Source organism: Archocentrus centrarchus, chromosome 16, assembly GCF_007364275.1.
Source record: "Archocentrus centrarchus isolate MPI-CPG fArcCen1 chromosome 16, fArcCen1, whole genome shotgun sequence".
NCBI lineage: Eukaryota > Metazoa > Chordata > Actinopteri > Cichliformes > Cichlidae > Archocentrus > Archocentrus centrarchus.
Window position 1 is genome coordinate 12065613 of NC_044361.1, and position 15458 is coordinate 12081070.

The following is a 15458-nucleotide window of genomic DNA, read 5'->3' on the forward strand; positions in this document are numbered from 1 at the left end:
TATATCTGCTGTGATAACATTACAGTCACATTCAAACTTAATGGTTTTCTTGAACTTATTCATCGTTAATGCAGACTGCATCATTTTTAAACACTTTTTTATACAATGTGCTACATGTGTGAAACAGATATTAGTATATGGCTTATCATTTTTATTTTATGTATTAATTAATTTGATTTTATCAATATTCCTGTACTTTTTTAAAGCAGTACCTGGTTGAAGTTCATTAGAAATTGTTGCACACAATAAAAAATTAGTAGTTTGGTGATATGTATTTTTGCTTTATGCTCTGTTACCTTTTTTTGGGCGGGTATGGGGGACTCTTCCAGATGATTATAAGTAACATGTTACAGGCAATTCCATTGATTAGTTCATGTTTTATTATATACTGTGTATTAGTCAAAGTGTTATTGGTATTTATTTATGTACCACTCAATTAAGATAAAAACTACCTAGCCGCTGCGTGAGTTGTCAAAGACCTATCTGTGTGAACTCACCTGCAGGTTGAAGTGAACACACTTTACAAGAGAAGCAGCAATTTGGTTCCACTGAAGATGGAGAAAAAGTCTGTTCGAGTCCCCCAGAGTCAGTTCTTATATCTGCAGGAGAGCTGAGACGTCAGAGCAGGACAACTCTTTTACACACTCAACAATTATGTGATAAAATTTCACCCAAAAAAACAATTGCCAGGGAGTGTTTAGTTTAAAGCAATTAATCTGTCATCAACACAGCTGAATGTAAATTTGTGTGGTGTATTTACTGATCCACCCAGCCATTAAGTGAGTGTTTATCTTTCAGTGCAACACCTTGAATACTTTGTGTTCCTCTCTTACTCATGGACGACTACAGAGGTGCTTTGCAGTTTCCAATGGTTCTGCATAAATACACCTAAATCATCATTAAACTTTGGTAAGTCCTAGGAGTAGATACAGAAGCGAATGAGAAAATAATTTGCTGTATTTTAATTGAGAAAAATGATCCAATGTTAAAGTTTTTTCCCGACTGTACACATACGAGAACTCAGTCTCTGAACACAAACTGCATCATTTAGCACGCTTCGTTCACCTACAGGAAGACCGGCTTTCTACAGAAACCTAATCCATCCATCCATTTTCTTCCGCTTATCCGGGGCCGGGTCACGGGGGCAGAAGCCTAAGCAGAGAAGCCCAAGCTTCCCTCTCCCCAGCCACCTCCTCCAGCCCATCCGGAGGGTCATTTGTCAAATGATAAAGAAACCTAATCATTTGACAAAAACGTCCTATCTCGGGATGGCAAAATGTCTTAAAAGTTACTTATTTTGCTAACATTTAAAGGTACAGTCTGTAAAATCTCACCACTAGATGGTAGCAGATTGCAGACTGCAGTCATTTGAATTCTGTTTTCTTAACTCTCCCAATTCAAGTGCGTAATATTAGCTACAGTATGGTGGTTGCTGTAGAACAACCAACTCTGGGCACCGTTCATCTGTAGCACACTGACCACGTCTATGTTACTGAATCACTTTCAGTGTTTTGCTTGAAGATTTTTCTTCTTACTGCTGAGGACTCCTGTGGCATCTATACACCAGCTCTATGACTTTATTCCTGCTGATGGTAGCAGTCAGACGACAGCAGGGTCATTTTTTAATAATAACTTTAACTTACAACATTTTCCATAAACCCACATAAAGTATGTTATCTGTTCTAAAAATAAGTAATGCTTCATATCAAATGGTGAATAAATATCAACATTTGACACATTAAAGATTACATTTATATCTGTGTTTTTGTGGTTAATGAGACCAGTTTTTTTGTTTTGTTATGGGACACTAATGTAATGTTGCTAGCTAAAATCACTTGGCCACAAAACACTATTTTTTCTACCAGTTTTTGCTGAGATAACATTAGCTAACCAACAAAAGGCTAACATGATCGTGGGAAGTGTCCAAGTAGGCTGGGTGTATAGCAGCATAATTAAGAAATAGTTCAGAGCCACCTGATTGAGCCCTAACTATAAAGTTTAGCAAAATAAAAGGTTTTAAGTCCACTGCTATTTTTCCAGGGTTTACCCTGTGTTTTAAGACCATCTCCTGAGGGCGTCCTGTTTCGCACAGGAATCTCCCATAATTTCATGTGACCCTCACCTTATTGTGAATTATTGGAATACATCCATCTGTAAGTTTTGTGTTGGTCTTATGTTACCAAAGTCTCCAAATTGTCTATGAAATGTGGTCTACATACACAGTCTGCACACTAAATATAATTTCAAACCATCTGTCAGCACGACCTGGCAGCACACAACCTGATTCAAGTTCTATGTGCAACTAATGTTTTTGCAGACAGATCAGCTAGACCCCGAATGAATGAGTTGGTGTCTTATCTGTTGTTTGACTAGGGCCGATGCCAATCCATTGCCTGGATGTTTTTCTTAGTAGCAAGAGAACATTTCTGTTCAAAAATTGTTTTCTGTTATCTTGATTAGAATACAAACCAACAAAACATTTTTAATTAAACTTTGTGTACACGAAGAAGATGCTGTGTTCACAACAATAGACGAACCCGATTGTCTATTGTCACTGTTTGAAAAATACAAAGACAGATGCATTATTTCCTCATTGCAGTACCCTGATCTAGACTTCTGACTTTGTAAGAAGTGGTCTGACTAGACTTATATTTTTTTGTAGAAACGTCCACATCTGTCTGTCTGCGGCTCGGTTTTTGCAGTCATACTGTAACCAGCTTTGACGAGGTGATATCAAGGTTTCAGCCACGTTTGCTGGGACATCTTTACCAGTCAGAGTGATTATGCCATGAGGTTTCCCAAATTCCAACTGTGATTTAAAGCCACAATATAAAAAAAATGCAACTGTCGAGACTGTGAAAATAGCCTTTATAAAAAAAAAAAAGCAGAAGAAGAAGAAGAAGAAGAAAAAAGAAAAGAAACTTTTCTTTGAATGGTCAAATTAGTTTCTTGGTTATTTATGGAAGAACGCCATCAGCTTACTAAAGTGTGTTGTATTCTTTGACTTAATGCCAAACTTCTAATTTGTTCCATCTGATAAGTAAAATACTTTGATGAATGCTCTGTATTTGTAAGAAGTCAGACAGAATTCAAGTGCCTATCAAGACCATAACTAATGCAACCTTTACAGCTGGTGTTTATTATTCCTGTGTGTCAGACGGGTCAGACCACAATAAGTTAAGTGAATGTTAGAGTGCTGACATGACTGACTGTTATTGATTGACTGGTTAAATATAGGTTATGTCTTTTAGAGAATCCCTCCCTATGCACTGGTTCCAGAACTACAGTGTACTAAGTACAAATAGATGAGTCCATGTTGCTACTGCTTGGGAAGTGAAGGACAAGAAATTTAGCATTCTCAAAGCAAAAATGATATCTGATTAACGTTTACTAGTTAAGCAATCAGTCAATCTAGATTATGGCTAACTGTATTCAGTTTCCTAGGACTGTAGTGGCTAGGCCCTAAAAGTTTGGAAAGGGTGGCAATGTTATATTAATCTAAATTAAACTTACTTCCAGTGCCAGTTCAAATGACTGACAACAGACAACCTATTTGCACCATGTGCCATGTCTCTGCTTTGCTAGCAGCTCTAAAAAAATAAATAAATAAAAAAGAGGGTAGATATTCATTGGTGCACCTGTTTAAAAATATGATTAATTTTGGATAAAGAGAAATAAAATAACTTTAAGGCAGCAGAAGAAAGCCTTATTTTGTCCGAAAGCATAATGGTATACAGTAGTATAATGGTGTGACATCACAGAAAAAAATTAAATACAAGAAATGTTTAAAGAAGTGTTCAGTTAACATTCTGCTACTGTGTGAAACTGGATCTTGTCCCGCTTGAGCTGTTGATGATGAGGTACCAAAACATGTCAATCAAACCTGTCCAACTTATCAGAGCTGCTTCAGGATGAATGAGGTAGAATTTCTTCAGATGATCTTAACAAACTGACAGCTAGAGTGCCAAAGATCTGCCGGCTGCGCATGTGTCTTAGAGATGGCAAAGTCTGAAAGACAGTATTATTAGAGTCAAAGTATTGTGAATCATGAAAAATTGGCATTTTCTGTAGGACCACAGACTTCTAAGCAAATAGATGTTAAAGAAAGTCATTGTGCCAGGTTTATACAGCTCATGCAGACCTCTTATGCAGAAAAAATAATAGCCTTCCTTAGTATTTTCATCAGCTGTGACGAGACGGGATTGTTTCAGTTTGATCTAATTTTCTGTTTATTGTGCTACTGGTGCTAGATAAGTAATAAAAACAAACAAACAAATGAATTAGTGTATCTTTCAGTGAGATCTGGTGATTTATTTGAGTGACAATACTCAATTTTGTACTTATGAGACTCCAGTGGTATGAAAAGGTTTGGGCACCCGGATTAGCAATTTCAGTTAAATATATCATATAGCAGATGAACACAGTGATATTTGAGAAGTAAAATGAAGTCTATAGGATTTACAGAAAGTGTGCAATAATTAGTTAAATAAAATTAGGCAGGTGCATAAGTTTGGGCACCCTTGTCATTTTATTGATTTGAATACCTTTTGCACTGATTATTGGAACACAAAATTTGTTTTGTAAGCTCATTGACCCTTGCCCTACATCCAATTATGAGAAATGTTTAAGATGGCCAGCTGCAAGTGTTTCTCCTCTTTGCATCTTCTCTGAAGAGCGGCAACATGGGAGCCTCAAAACAACTCTCAAATGAGCTGAAAACAAAGATTGTTCAACATCATGGTTTAGGGGAAGGATCCAAAAAGCTCTCTCAGAGATTTCAGTTGTCAGTTTCCACTGTGAGGAACATCGTGAGGAAATGGAAGACCACAGGAACAGTTCTAGTTAAGGCCCAAAGTGGCAGGCCAAGAAAACTCTCAGATAGGCAGAGGAGAAGGATGGTGAGAACAGTCATAGTCAACCCACAGAGCAGCTCCAAAGACCTACAACTTCATCTTGCTGCAGATGGTGTCACTGTGCATCGTCCAACTATTCAGCGCACTTTGCACAAGGGGAGGCTGTATGGGACAGTAATGCAGAAGAAGCCTTTTCTGTGCACACACCACAGAGTCGCGTGAGGTATGCTAGAGCACATTTGGACAAGCCAGCTTCATTTTGGAATAAGGTGCTGTGGACTGATGAAACTAAACCTGGGTTATTTGGACATAACAATGGGCGGTATGCATGGCAGGAAAAGAACACAGCATTCCATAACAAACACTTGGTGCCCACAGTAAAATGTGGTGGCAGTTCCATCATCCTGTGGGGCTGCGTGGCCAGTGCAGGTACAGGGAATCTTGTTAAAGTTGAGGGTCGCATGGATTCCAGTCAATATCAGCAGATTCTTGAGAACAATGTTCAAGAATCAGTGACAAAGTTGACGTTGAGCCGGGGCTGGATACTTCAACAAGACAATGACCCTAAACACTGCTCAAAATCTACTAAGGCATTCATGCAGAGGAACAAGTACAACGTTCTGGAACGGCCATCTCAGTCCTCAGACCTGAATATTATTGAAAATCTGTGGTGTGATTTAAAGCGGGCTGTCCATGCTCGGAAACCATCAAACCTGACTGAACTGGAGAAGCTATGGAAAGCGTTCAGATGCTGTTATTTCTGCAAAAAGAGGATCTACTAAATATTGATTTAATTTTTCTGTTGGGGTGCCCAAACTTATGCACCTGCCTAATTTTGTTTAAATAATTACTGCACACTTTCTGTAAATCCTATAAACTTCAGTTCACTTCTCAGATATCACTGTGTTCATCTGCTATATGATATATTTAACTGAAATTGCTGATCCAAACAACCAATGATTTAAAAAGGAAAATCATGAAAATTATCAGGGGTGCCCAAACTTTTTCATACCACTGTATGTTTATAAGGCTGCATGCACGCTGCTTTCATTATGATTTCCACCAGGAGAGGGCCTAAATTGCTTTTTTTAAACCTAAGTGGTTGGTTAATTGGTTTATTATTATTTATTGACCTAATTGGGCCTGCAGTCAACACAGTATTGATTTACCAATTATAGTAACAAGGCAATAATCTTTGCAGTCATATAAGCAAAATAGGTTTAAGCATAATATTACTGTAATAAAGTTAGTAATTCTATTATAGACTGAAAATATTTGCATACTGTGCCCTTCTAAGTATTTGGATGAAACAGTTGCATAAAGATCATAGACTACAACATAGCCAAAGCCAGAAACATCTGCAAAAGTTTACATACCATTAATAGTGCCTGTTCAATCATGTACTTTTTTCTGTCTTGTCTAAGTACATTTTAACATGCCAGGAGAAAATGACAAGTGGCTTTTCAAAAGCTTTGATTCAAAACATTTTAATTTTAAAATAAATTCAATAATGTGGCATGAATGGATCTATCATTGTAAATGACCCATGACATACCATTACAAAGGATTATGTAAGCATCAAATAATTCACTGTGCACTCTCTACATTGTTGCTGTATCTGTTTCACTGCAGTCCTAACAAATACTGCATCTTTTGCAATAACTGGCATCCCAGACTTATGTCACATTTACTGAAGGGCCTTCTGACCTCTGTGCTTGTCTCAGAAACAACAAACAGTACTATGTATAAATGCACAACTTACCTTGAAACCTCTGCCGTGTCATTGCTTTACCAGCCATATATATTTCTGACACTTGTTCAAAAAAAAACTCCCATTTGGATTATCATGTCATTTATTCAGCATAGCCGGGTATCGAGCCCTTTTACTTCAGACATTTTTATATCTGCTGTCTTATTATTCTGTCTTGATATGTGAAACCAGTCTAAAGTTTAAAAAAAAGAGATTTGTTACTTTTTTAATAAAATTCCAAAATATTTCATTTATCTGTCTTTATTTTCATGTTAATATCTTTATTATAATTTTGAAGATGTCAAACTGTGTCCACACTTTGAATTATTGTGGTTTATTGTGGTTTAGTAATGATGCAAATAGATAAGATTTAGCTTTGTTAAAGGATGGCCAGGGGAAAGGTTTTTTATTTGAAGTTTATGAATCATAAACTGTTCAATAAACTACATTATTCAGTCAAAGGTCTGATAGATATTTTCAGACAGTGTAGATAAGATAACAAACAATGGAAATACTGGAATGTCCAGTTCGTGATTGCCAGTGCTTGGCAGTTTTTGTGCATAGCCTGGATTCTCAGTCTGTCTTTGGCCAGCTTTTCTGGTCTTCTGCCACATAAGTTTGAAACTGTAACATAGAACATGGCTAATATGAATCCAGTTATTTATGTGGTGAAACACATCTCTAATAAATCCACAAATCCTTCTATGTGACTGCATGTATGTGTGTATGTTTCTATCCTTGACCTTCTTAACAAGTATTGATAAAGTATGATTGGGGTCATTCTATCTCAAATCATCCATTTTTTAGATCATTTTCTGCTGGACTATCTCTGATTTGGTCATATATATACACACTGCTCAAAAAAATAAAGGAAACACTTAAACAACACAATGTATTCCAAGTAAATCAAACTTCTGTGAAATCAAACTGTCCACTTAGGAAGCAACACTGATTGACAATCAGTTTCACATGCTGTTGTGCAAATGGAATAGACAACAGGTGGAAATTATTGGCAAATAGCAAGATACTCAATAAAGGAGTGGTTCTGCAGGTGGGGACCACAGACCACTTCCTCAGTACCTATGCTTTCTGGCTGATGTTTTGGTCACTTTTGAATGTTGGTGGTGCTTTCACACTCGTGGTAGCATGAGACGGACTCTACAACCCCACACAAGTGGCTCAGTTAGTGCAGCTCATCCAGGATGGCACATCAATGCGAGCTGTGGCAAGAAGGTTTGCTGTGTCTGTCAACGTAGTGTCCAGAGGCTGGAGGCGCTACCAGGAGACAGGCCAGTACACCAGGAGACATGGAGGAGGCCGTAGGAGGGCAACAACCTAGCAGCAGGACCGCTACCTCTGCCTTTTGTGCAAGGAGGAACAGGAGGAGCACTGCCAGAGCCCTGCAAAATGACCTCCAGCAGGCCACAAATGTGCATGTGTCTGCACAAACGGTTAGAAACCGACTCCATGAGTATGGTATGAGGGCCAGACATCCACAGATGGGGGTTGAGCTCACAGCCCAACACCGTGCAGGCCGCTTGGCATTTGCCAGAGAACACCAGGATTGGCAAATTTGCCACTGGCGCCCTGTGCTCTTCACAGATGAAAGCAGGTTCACACTGAGCACATGTGACAGACATGATAGAGTCTGGAGATGCCGTGGAGAGCGATCTGCTGCCTGCAACATTCTTCAGCATGACCGGTTTGGCAGTGGGTCAGTAATGGTGTGGAGTGGCACAGCATGACTGCCATTAGGTACCGAGATGAGATCCTCAGACCCCTTGTGAGACCATATGCTAGTGCAGTTAGCCCTGGGTTGCTCCTAATGCAGGACAATGCTAGACCTCATGTGGCTGTAGTGTGTCAGCAGTTCCTGCAAGATGAAGGCATTGACGCTATGGACTGGCCCACCCGTTCCCCAGACCTGAATCCGATTGAGCACATCTGGGACATCATGTCTCACTCCATCCACCAACGTCACGTTGCACCACAGACTGTCCAGGAGTTGGCGGATGCTTTAGTCCAGGTCTGGGAGGAGATCCCTCAGGAGACCATCCGCCACCTCATCAGGAGCATGCCCAGGTGTTGTAGGGAGGTCATACAGGCACGTGGAGGCCACACACAATACTGAGCCTCATTTTGACTTGTTTTAAGGACATTACATCAAAGTTGGATCAGCCTGTAGTGTGTTTTTCCACTTTCATTTTATGTGTGACTCCAAATCCAGGCCTCCATTGGTTAATAAATTTGATTTCCATTGATGATTTTTGTGTGATTTTGTTGTCAGCACATTCAACTTTGTACAGAACAAAGTATTCAATAAGAATATTTCATTCATTCAGATCTAGGATGTGTTATTTGAGTGTTCCCTTTATTTTTTTGAGCAGTGTATATATATATATAGTAAGAGAGAGGGAGACTGTAGTGGAAAAGCTAGCATTTTTGGAACAATAGGTTGGTGGTCCCCAGGCTAGACTTTTATTATTGAGTTACATTTTTTTTTAAATGTTGTGGCAAAAAAAAATAAAAAATTGTACTTATATAAAAAAGGCACATTTTATGCACATTGTAGTGATACTAAATTTTATTGTTTATGCATTTATTTTGCAAACTATTTGTATGTTACACATTTGTGAACAGAACAGCTGCAGTTGTTTTAACATTTCAAAGTGGTCAATTGATGAAGGAGCAAAAACCCAATTTAGGCATAGCAGCACCTCCGGCAGACTTTGCCATCACAGCACTTGCCACAATAGAGGCCACGCTTCTGCCTTCCATTACGCAGCATCTATGAATAAAGACAAGAAACATGAGCCCGATGTTCATCCACAGCCTTATTACTCATTCTTGTTTATTTTCTGTTGTGCATCAGGGCACTTTTAAATTAGCCCAATCATTCATTCAGGTAACGCTGCCTACCTTCCACGAGTCCACTGATATCTCTTCAGGTGCTGCAGCTGGAACGTCGATGCTCATTAGCTCCTGTTAATGAGTTGTCATGTTTACAGTGAGAAACAAAGAGAAGCATTTTTACACAAGACAGTTATTAATAAGTGTTCAGGTTAATTTCTTACTTCAACAACAGGGACTGCAGAGCTCTTCAGAATACACATGAATGTGACCACAATGGCCACCGTAACTGCAGCAGTCAATGTCTTCATCTTTAGAGGCTTTAGCTTAGGTTTCTTGCTCTTTTCTGATCTTTTGGCGGCTCCTGTTGTCAGCTTGTCAAGACCTTCTTATCCAATGGCTTAGCGTACAAAATGTGCCAGTATTTATATTCCCTCAGGCTGTTGCTCCTCATAACTGTCAGCATACGTGACTAGGAATGGACTATCATGGGCTGCTGGGAATATGGATGGGAAATTTCGAAAGATTGGTAAATTTGGAATTTCTGAATGCTCTAATCCAGTGTTGTTGTTTTTTTGTTTTTTTTTTTGTCTGTCATGTCTGTGAAAATGATCTAATGCTTAACTGTGGACTCTGTACACTGGCATCGTATTATAATGACTGCAATCTTAACAAATACTGCAGGTTTGGCAATAACTAAAATCCCTGACTTCAGATTTACTGAAAAACCTTCTGACCTGTGTGACAAAAAGTGCCATCTGTGTCCACAAATGATGAAATATTTTTGATAAAGGGGGCTTAACTTAACCTTTAAACCTTTATTGAATATACTGTTGAAACAGCCACATAATGAAGTGCTACCTACATTTTTTTTTTTACACAATTAATTTCAATTTTTACTAAAACAAAATTGTGTCTTTACTGTCTCTAATTTACCAGAGCTAGAATTTGGACATGAGACCAAGGATAGCTTTAATTACCTGCTAACGATTCCTTGTTCCGTCCTGAGAATTATTCCGATGGTCGCACCCCACAGTTTGAGAAACACTGAGTTAAATGTGAGTAGTATGAAAGAATGTAAATGCTTAAAAGTAAACTATTCATTTTAGCGATCACTGCATCGTGGTATACTCACACCTAAAAGGTTACATACTTGTGCTGACACTAGAAACCACTATTAATAATAATCTGAACAAATCGCTGAATTCATGAAGACTCCACATATTTTTCCAAACTCACATTTTACATGTTTTATGTACTTTGGGTGACTAGCTTTTTGATGTAAAATGAGCATGTAAACTGCTGATTGCATGATGGTCTTCAAAATAAAAAAGCAAAAAAAAAAAAGACTGCTCAGCCACCCTTCTGAAACACACAAAAAAAACCAAACAAAAATTATAATAATAATTGCATCATAATTTGGGATTTGTATCCCAAGACTGGATACTATATTTGATAAAAGTATTCATCTATCATGGGCATGGTTTGAGCAAAACAACCAAAAAAAAAGTTGTTTAAAAAAAAAGGTTTTTGGGGTTATAAATTCACCAGCTCAATGTGATCAATGCAGGAATATGTTACATGGATCCATGTAACATAACCAAGACTGATGGATGTTACATTACCAAATCCACCAGAAACACAACTAAAATGGCAAACTGGCCAAAAAATAGATAAATCTTAGAAAACATACAATGTTTTATAGAATAAAGCAGAGACATTTTTTCTATGTGCTCTAGTTCCTCTCCTGAGTGTGCTGATACAGTATTTACATTCAGTTGGGTCACTGTTGCCTCATTGCTGGCAGCATGTACCTGCCTCCAGGAGGGGGCTTGCAAATTGCTGTGAATGGTTATGGGAAATGAGAATTTCTTGATTTTTTGGCTGCACAGTCTGCAACTAAATCAAATCAAACCACAACCTTTAAATTAAATTATTTCTGTGGACGGAGCCCTCAGTTCTACACATGAAGTAAAAAAATATGTATCCATTACATCTCAGCAAAGGCCACACAGCGTGAGATCACCTATTGCATAGCTGCTCTACACTCTTGCTATAAAAATTCCTCAACAAGCTGACCTACCACAGTTATTACACTGTTATCACTGTCTCCTCCTCATGCACCTGTCAAACAGTTTTGGACATACATAACATCTTTACGGTACCGTAGTTGTGTCTGTTTGTGTAGGTATTTGTCTGCAGAGGGGCTACAGAGGATGGTTTTCAACCAATGCAAACATGCTCCTGTGCAGTCCTCCAAAATCCCAACTGTACACCGCTCAATGTGGATGATGCGGTGTGTCGGCCAGATCTTAATTGGTCGACAGGTGGGCTGGAACAGGGAAGGTAGCGACAGCTGAGTTCACCAGGAAAAAAAAAAAAAAACATCAAAGAGTACAGTATGAAAAGTACAGACAGTGGCTGCAGTGGACAGCTTTTGTTGTTCATTGTTAACAAACTTTAGTTCTTTGCATGCTTTAACTTCTCTCTTATCTGTGGCTGGCTGATGGACAAGCAAGAGTAGCCCACAGAATGGTTGCACCACTTATTTTTGACACTGCCCCCATCTGACAACAGATGCTCTCTGCAGGTAGCCGGGCAGTCAGACGCTACCAACGGACTGCCAACCTGCTCCCACCGCTGAACCTTTTTGTTTCCCCTTTAGCATTGCGACAAAACACTCTAATGTAATGTAATCTTACTTCAAGGAATGGAAAGGCTGAGCTCTCCTGAGTGAAGACAAATGTGAGGATGAGCGCCACTGCAGCTGCAGCCCTGAATGTCTTAATTTTCAGAGTAGTTTTGAGTTGTCTGTTACAAACCAACTGCTGGTATTCTCTGTTGAGCTCATGTTGCGTCACCACTGGCAGAACTCGCATGCTTCCAGGAATGAGGCTTTACCCCCTGAATGACACTAATGCTCTTGATTTTCAGCCATATTTTCTGTTCCGCTACATCAAATCAAGCATGATGTTTATTTTCAGTTACTGTGTTTTTACCTGTGACAAACAGGGCAAAGCTCCACAGTAAGGTGGCAAGATTGCACGATTCTGTCACTACATGGAAAGAGTCCACCAACAGAGAAAAGAAATACATGTTGAATATCTTTTGGTTTTCTTTTGGTTGATCACAAAAATCACCTTCATTCTTAAGTGCTCATCAAATTGAGTGCTGCAGTGGGGCTGTTGTAAACCTTCTATATTTACATTCCTGAAGGTGTCTCCTGAGTGTAGCCTTTGATAATGATGTGCCACACTGTTCTTGACTTGGTTAGACATTGTGAAGGGGTTTTTCTAAACCAATGAAAAAATCTGTGATAATCCATCCTCTGTGGTCTTTCGGGCCTTTTGGTGTTGCTGAGCTGGTCGGTGCATTCCTTCTCTTTAACCAGATTGTTGATTTGGTCAGTCCAAAAGTTTTTGCTGTTTCTATGACAGGTTTATTTAGATTTTTCATACTAACAAAGACCTCCTTCACTTGCATCGATATCTCTGCAGACTTCATATTGAGAGTTGCACTTAAAAGACATCAAATTCAAGTCCAACACTTGGAGTCAACTCTAGATTGTTTATCTGCTTAATTTATCATGGAATAATCAGGGAAGTGGCTTCAACTGGCCAGGGAACTGCTTGTCCATCAATTGTGCAATAGCACTAACCCCAGTACCACTGTGCCACCCTAGTTAGCTAATTCAGTTAGCCAGTTAAATTTTATTCAGCAGTCATTTCAGGTCACTTTACATTGTAAGGTAAGGCACCTACATTATTATAGAGGTCAGTTTGACCATTTGCTCTTTTTTTTATCTCAAGATGAAAAATTGTGAACCTGCCCACTTCATATCACCAGCATTTTGTTTGTTTGTTTGTTTGGGGATTTTTTTCAGCTGTAGTCATGTGAAGTTGCTGAATGCCATTGACTTTCTATGTTCTCTGGTCAGCACATTGCTATGAATTGCTTCCTGTGTGGATCCAGCTTTACATGGCAAAGCATTCCCAGCACGATTCTGCCACCACTGCCGGGTGGTGCAATTCAGCTGATGTGTGGTGGAACATAGTGTTCAGCGTGATTGACAAAATTCTCCATTGTGGTTCTATTTCTAGTCTTACGTACGGCTCCTGAAAAAGACGATTATAATGTGATTTTCCCCTCCAGTAAGCCATAAAAACCGCCTCATCATGTAGCAGCAGAGATGCTGGAAAGAACTTAAACCAGCTTGTAGATTTGTTTTAAATTTATTTGTGAAGGTGCTTTTTCCTTGACACACGGAAAGATCTGTCCATAATGTGTCAGTGTTTTTGAACATAACTCCTAGCAGAATTATGGCCAAACAGAGACTCAGCTGACAGAGCTCCCTTTAACATGCCACTTTACTAGTCTCCCCTGCACTAGGTTTCTGAACCTGTCTGCCCCTCACGCCTGTTTTTCTGACTCTAACCAAGTCTCATCAACTTTCCCTTCCTCATTCTCTTCCTACCAAATTTAATTCATAACTCCTCAACTGCTACATAACCCATCACAAAGCAAAGCCAGTTTGCGAGTCTTAAAAATCATCATCAGAGAGGATGGCTTGGGCAATGATTTAATCCCATGGTTTTCTTGGTTTCCCTCCAACATGCTTTTCCCTCTATCCTTTCTTCTGCCTGCCTGGCAGTTAGTACCACATTCATGAGTAGTGAGACATTTTGATACAATACTGGGAACTGTGCCAAAGCGTGTGTAACACAGGAAGAAAATCCAATACAAGACCATTGTAATTAGTCCAATAAATGTTTTCACTTGGCTGTATTAGAAACAAAGCCGGGCTTATTACAACACGCATGGGTTTTATTGTGAGAGCTTGTAAGCGCATGATGTCTTCTGCACGGAGTCAAAGGGCGCTGCTTTTCTGTGCCAGTGAAACGATTTAACAGGAGCCTTTGCTCAAACAAAACCCATGTTCTGCTACCGTAGAAGGAAAAAAAAGAAGTTAATCTCTATTTCCTAATGTGAGGATGCAATAAATGTATCAATGAATTGCTTTACTTTCGCTTCTTTTCATCCTTTTTTTCACTTGCCCTTATAAAAGATATAAATAACAGATTCCACTGCAGTGACATTCTCATTTAATTAGCTTTAATTATCTGCTAAGTAACATGGATGCTTATAACTTTCATTAAATCTCTGATGCTTGTTAGAAACTTCCATAAATTGCTCAGTGAGGCTGTTTAAGCAGGATAACAGAGCTTCTGAAGTGTTTAATACAGTGCAGGAGACTGCCATGCTCATTACTAGTCGCATATAGGCCCAGAATGACATTTTGTAAGCCATAATGCCTTCACTTCGTAGATGCAGACACACACAGTTCAGCATGGCTTTAATGGGCTGAGGCTCCCAGTCAGGGCCCACAAAGCTCCACTGATAGATGTGGCTTTTCCAGAGGGTGTTGGGGAGGGAGGTTAGAGGGGGCAGAAAGGGGGTCAGGCACATTTGCCACTGGGTGTCGGCCGACCCAAAACCATTGCCACATGAATGAGTTGTGCACATGTGATTATAAAGAAAATAGAAGGACGGAGATGTAAAAGATGGTTTCTAACTAGTCTGGATAGGTAGGAGCACAGAACAGACGGATAAACAGGGAGGAATTGCCAAGTGAGGTAGCTGGTGAACAAAATGGCATTGATGAGTGATATGATATGAGGGGCCATTTGCATTGTGGTTGCAGTGTGGTAACGTCTACAAAGCATCCACTGGCCTCTAATTTGCTTTGGCTCTGTCTTTTGATTGTTAATTAAGCCAAAAAGATAGCCAGTCAGAACCAATGGTTTCTTTGGTGCTTCCTGGGAGGCGGTATATTTAGCTGTCTCGTGTGGCCCTGCGGGGTGGCCTTGAGGTGACGGAGCTGTCTGTTGCGGCGTGCTCGGTCGCAGCCTGTTACGCTTGTAAAAATGTTTGTGAAGTGAAAAACCCAGAAAACTGTGGTCTCGTGCCAAAAAAGGGTCTTCGTTCACTGAGTGTGTAATGACAGA

General features: G+C 39.4%; 1 protein-coding gene across 1 annotated transcript; it reads right to left on the reverse strand.

The window, feature by feature from the left end:
* Positions 1-9253: 9253 nt before the first annotated feature.
* On the reverse strand, positions 9254-9837 carry LOC115794881 (hepcidin-like). Its single transcript, XM_030750571.1, has 3 exons — positions 9678-9837; positions 9523-9585; positions 9254-9391 (listed from the first exon to the last, which is right to left on the reverse strand). The coding sequence occupies exons 1-3, from the start codon at positions 9762-9764 to the stop codon at positions 9305-9307; spliced, it is 237 nt and encodes a 78-aa protein (XP_030606431.1). The 5' UTR covers positions 9765-9837; the 3' UTR covers positions 9254-9304.
* Between the last annotated feature and the right edge of the window lie 5621 nt (positions 9838-15458).